Below are 5,571 nucleotides of genomic sequence, written 5' to 3' on the forward strand. Positions count from 1 at the left end.
GCTTCAAAATATTTTTTCTAATGTGCCACAAAATTATTTTTAAAAACTATTACCAAAGAAGATGTAGCTTTTGTCAGGCCTCCAAATCCAAGCCTGGCCATCATAGCCTTGGTAACCTGCAGGTATATCTCCTAATGGTCTTCAGGAGCCAGAAAGTCTGAAGTAACCGGATGGCCACAAAAACTAGTTCCTGCCTCAACTGATTGCTCTCCCCCTGCAGACTTCGACCATTGTTCCTGCTCAGCCTTTCGAAGCTTCCCCCCAGACGTTAGGTTTCTCAAGACTCCCACCCCTGTTAACTATGGAATTTACTGTGCCCTCTCCTCTGCTTGCAACTGATACCCCCCACCCTTATGATCATGCCTGTTTGTAATAGATAACCCCTTCCCTTGTGACCATGCATCCCGTGACCTCTTTCCTTTCTCCAAAATAGATGACCACCTTTAACTGACCATTTGCCCTGACCTATGTAACCAGTCCCCTTTCCTATTTCCCTTGCCTAACTCCTTTTTTGGACTTGGCCTGCTTGCACCCAAGTGGGAAGTGAAACGACCTCATTGCCCACACAAAGCCTGCTTGGTGTTCTCTCTATGTGAGTGATGCACCTACCAGTTCTAAGTAATTTAAATATACAACTTGCAACATATATATATACTGTAAATCCACTCTTTTAAAAATGAGGAGCAGCTATATGTTTACTTTCACATCTAAAATGCTGAAATATGGGGGAAATTAGGGAATCACCACAAATGTCCAGAGGAAAATGGAGACCCAGAAAAGTCCCAAGAAGATGTTAAGTTTATACGTCAGGATAACCCTTGGCAAAGATACAAGCTACACCAAGGATGAAAATATGATTTTCAGAGTTAACACATTATTAGATTCAAATATGTAATTTTGACAAAAAAAATCTCAAGGCATACAAAGAAGCAGGACAATATGGTCCACTCAAAGATTAAAAAAAAAAAAAGAGCCGGCTTCCGGCTCGCTTGTCCCTTTCCCGGCCGGCGGCCGAGGGGGCATCATGAAGCCGGCTGGTGGCGCTGCGGCTCCCAGGCGGCCGCGGGCGGGAGATGCTGCCCAAGGACCCTAGATGCTTCTTTAGAGCATGAGCTCGGGCAAGAGTGCCCGCTACAACCGCTTCTCCGGGGGCTCCACCAACCTCCCCACCCAAGACATCACCGCCGGGACCAGAATGGAAACGACCTTCGGACCCACCTTTTCGGCCGTCACCACCATCACAAAAGCCGACGGGACCAGCACCTACAAGCAGCACTGCAGGACACCTTCCTCCTCCAGCACCCTTGCCTACTTGCCACGAGACGAGGAGGACAGCATGCCCCCCATCGGCACTCCCCGCCGCTCTGACTCTGCCATCTCCGTCCGCTCCCGGCACTCGGAGTCCAGCATGTCCCTGCGCTCCACATTCTCACTGCCCGAGGAGGAGGAGGAGCCAGAGCCACTCGTGTTTGCAGAGCAGCCCTCGGTGAAGCTGTGCTGTCAGCTCTGCTGCAGCGTCTTCAAAGACCCCGTGATCACCACGTGTGGGCACACGTTCTGTAGAAGATGTGCCTTGGAGTCAGAGAAGTGTCCCGTGGACAATGTCAAGCTGACCGTGGTGGTGAACAACATCGTGGTGGCCGAGCAGATCGGAGAGCTCTTCATCCACTGCCGGCACGGCTGCCAGGCAGCGGGCAGTGGGAAGCCCCCATCTTTGAAGTGGACCCCAGAGGGTGCCCCTTCGCCATCAAGCTCAGCGCCCAGAAGGACCACAAGGGCAGTTGTGATTACAGGCCCGTGCGGTGCCCCAACAACCCCAGCTGCCCCCCACTGCTCAAGATGAACCTGGAGGCCCACCTCAAGGAGTGTGAGCACATCAAGTGTCCCCACTCCAAGTACGGGTGCACGTTCATTGGAAACCAGGACACTTACGAGACTCACCTGGAGACTTGCCGCTTCGAGGGCCTGAAGGAGTTTCTGCAGCAGACGGACGACCGCTTCCACGAGATGCACGTGGCGCTGGCTCAGAAGGACCAAGAGATCGCCTTCCTGCACTCCATGCTGGGCAAGCTCTCAGAGACTGACCAGCTGGAGAAGAGCCTGGAGCTCAAGTTTGATGTCCTGGACGAAAACCAGAGCAAGCTCAGTGAGGACCTCATGGAGTTCCGGCGGGATGCGTCCATGTTGAACGACGAGCTGTCCCACATCAATGCGAGGCTGAACATGGGCATCCTAGGCTCCTATGACCCTCAGCAGATCTTCAAGTGCAAAGGGACCTTTGTGGGCCACCAGGGCCCTGTGTGGTGTCTCTGCATCTACTCCATGGGTGACCTGCTCTTCAGTGGCTCCTCTGACAAGACCATCAAGGTGTGGGACACGTGTACCACCTACAAGTGCCAGAAGACACTGGAAGGCCATGATGGCATCGTGCTGGCTCTCTGCATCCAGGGGTGCAAATTCTACAGCGGTTCTGCAGACTGCAGCATCATTGTGTGGGACATCCAGAACCTACAGAAGGTGAACACCATCCACGCCCACGACAACCTGGTGTGCACGCTGGTCTCCTCGCACAACATGCTCTTCAGTGGCTCCCTGAAGGCCATCAAGGTCTGGGACATTGTGGGCACTGAGCTGAAGCTGAAGAAGGAGCTCACAGGCCTCAACCACTGGGTGCAGGCCCTGGTGGCTGCCCAGAGCTACCTGTACAGCGGCTCCTACCAGACAATCAAGATCTGGGACATCTGAACCCTCGACTGCATCCACGTCCTGCAGACATCTGGCAGCAGCGTCTATTCCATTGCTGTGACAAATCACCACATTGTCTGTGGCACCTATGAGAACCTCATCCACGTGTGGGACATTGAGTCCAAGGAGCAGGTGCGGACCCTCACGGGCCATGTGGGCACGGTGTATGCCCTAGCGGTCATCTCGACGCCAGACCAGACCAAAGTCTTCAGTGCATCCTACGACTGGTCCCTCAGGGTCTGGAGCATGGACAACATGATCTGCACACAGACCCTGCTGCGTCACCAGGGCAGCATCACTGTGCTGGCCGTGTCCCGGGGCCGGCTCTTCTCAGGGGCTGTGGATAGCACTGTGAAGGGTTGGACTTGCTAACAGGATCCAGGCCAGGCCATGGCTTCCATTGGAGCGGCCGGCCCTGGACCTTTCTGAGCCAGGCTGGCCACATGGGGTGCCCCATGGGCACAGATGGACAGGCTCTGGCAGCCATATGGTGCCCTACCTGCCCCATGCTCGACGATCCTCCCTCTACTTGGCACTGTCCTCGCTGCTGCCAGGACAGAGCCCAGTCCATCTCCCTGGGTGCCAGGTACGACACTTGCCCGGGCCCACCCTCCATCCCCACCCTCCATCCCCACCCTAGATGGAGCGAGGGCCTTTTTACTCACCTTTTCTACTATTTTTAGACTGTGTGTAGATATGATTACTTCCTGGTTGAAATAAACACTCCACAGACTGTGAAAAAAAAAAAAAAAAGAGCCAACAGAAATTGTCCCTGAAAAAGACCCGATGGCAGAGCTACAAGAAAGACTTTAAAATTCAAAACATTTGTATTAGAGACACTCAAATAACTAAAGTAGGGCATAAAATTGTCAAGAAAACAATGTATGAACACAATGAAAATATTAATAAAGACATTGAAAACCTAGAAAGAAGCCAAAAAGAAATTTTGGAGCTGAGAAGTGTAGTAACTCAAAAAATTTACTAGAGGGCAGATTTGAGCAGGTAGGGAAAGAATTTATGAGCATAAAGACAGAACAACGCAAATTATTGAATCTGAGGGATAGAAAGGGAAAATTCAAGAAAAGTGAATGAAGCCTAAAGAATCTATAAAATTCTCAGTAAAGGTAAGTGCATGGACAATTACAAAAGCTAGTTATTTAGCTCCACTTTTTGCTTTCTACATGATTTAGAAGACTAACACATTAAAAAAATAATTATTGGCCTAAAAGCTAGACTATGGTCACCTTGATTTGTAACTTCACATTGTTTGCTATATAATTTTAGAAAGTAATGCATAAAAACTATTAGTTTAAGTTTTTGGGCAGCAATGTACATAAATATAATTTTGTGATATCAGCTGAACAGAGTGTAGACAAAGCTGTTAAAAGGACATATTTTTGTACATTATTTAACTTATGATAGCATAAGCTCAAATTAGAGTATTATAACTTTAGGATGGTAAACATAGTCACATGATAACCAAAAAACTGGTTACAGAATATACACAAAAGGAAATGAGCAATAAATTTAAATGTTTCACTACAAGAAAAAATGTATCTAAACGCAAAAGAAGACAGTAAGGCAGGAAATGAAGGAAGAAGCCATGAGCCAGGGAATGTGGGTGGCTTCTAGAAGCTGGAAAAGTCAAGGAAACATTTTCTTCCAGGGCCTCTAGAAGGAAACAGTCCTGTCAACAGCTTGGATTTAACCCACTGAAACTCATTTTATATTGCTTCCAGACTGTAAGACAATAAATTCATATTATTTAAGCTACTGAGTTTGTAATAATCTGTTATAAAAGTAAATAGAAAACTAGTATAATGTGTCAATGTTCAGAAAAATAATGGAACTAGGTTCATAGTCAGCATTTTCATGAAGTACATTTGGTTTTTGCCTCACTAATATGAGTGAGAAATGACCATGTGAAGTTTGATGTGCAAGTTAAAATTTTAAAGATAATCACACATATGCAAGAAGTATATTTGATAACTTCCAAACCAGAATGAAAAATAAAAACAGAATAAAGAAGGCTTTATATATCCAATGGAAGGCAAGAAAGAAAATGAAGAAAAGCAAAACACAAGTGAAAAATTTTGGCTGGGTGCGGTGGCTCATGCCTGTAATACCAGCACTTTGGGATGCCGAGACGCATGGATCATGAGGTCAAGAGATCGAGACCATCCTGGCCAACATGGTGAAACCGTGTCTCTACTAAAAATATAAAAAATTAGTCAGGCATGGTGGCACATACCTGTAATCCCAGCTGCTTCTGAGACTGAGACAGGAGAATTGCTTGAACCCAGGAGGCGGAGGTTGCGGTGAGCTGAGAATGCGCCATTGCACTCCAGCCTGGGTAACAAGAGCGAAACTCCATCTCAAAAAAAAAAAGAAAGAAAAAATTTTAAAAATATAAAAATATTATCAGTGATACCAATAAAGCTAAGATTAATCTACTTTAAGACGGGACAGTTACTGTTAGACTGGATATAGTGGCACAGATAATTGAATATTTAAGAAAACAAAATGTCAGCAAATTCTTATAGAAATAAAGCTGTTGTGCGTGTATTTATATTAGACAATATAAAATTAAAGCCCCAAATTATTGAAAAGGGACAGTCCACAAAAGCAAACAAAAATAAATTCATCAAAATATGCAAAGAAGAACTGATATGCATCACACAAAATTTCCAAATACAAAAAGAAAAACAGAACTGCAAAGAGAATTTAATAAATCTATAGTCGTCAAAGGAGAGATTAGTTCAAATAAATCATAAGCTGACAGATCAAATACACCATACTTTATTAAGAGGTAAACTATATCAAGAC

The 5,571-nt window shown here is 46.3% G+C and overlaps 1 protein-coding gene across 1 annotated transcript; it reads left to right on the plus strand.

The window, feature by feature from the left end:
- Nucleotides 1-1,028: 1,028 nt before the first annotated feature.
- On the plus strand, nucleotides 1,029-3,212 carry LOC105707336 (E3 ubiquitin-protein ligase TRAF7-like). The gene is given in 2 exon segments (XM_064361287.1): nucleotides 1,029-1,709; nucleotides 1,712-3,212. Coding segments are annotated over 2 exon segments (2,007 nt in total). The 5' UTR covers nucleotides 1,029-1,108; the 3' UTR covers nucleotides 3,118-3,212.
- Nucleotides 3,213-5,571: the final 2,359 nt, after the last annotated feature.

This window comes from Aotus nancymaae, unplaced genomic scaffold (assembly GCF_030222135.1).
Source record: "Aotus nancymaae isolate 86718 unplaced genomic scaffold, 86718_ANA_hifiasm-v0.15.2.pri h1tg000041l, whole genome shotgun sequence".
Taxonomy (NCBI): Eukaryota; Metazoa; Chordata; class Mammalia; order Primates; family Aotidae; genus Aotus; species Aotus nancymaae.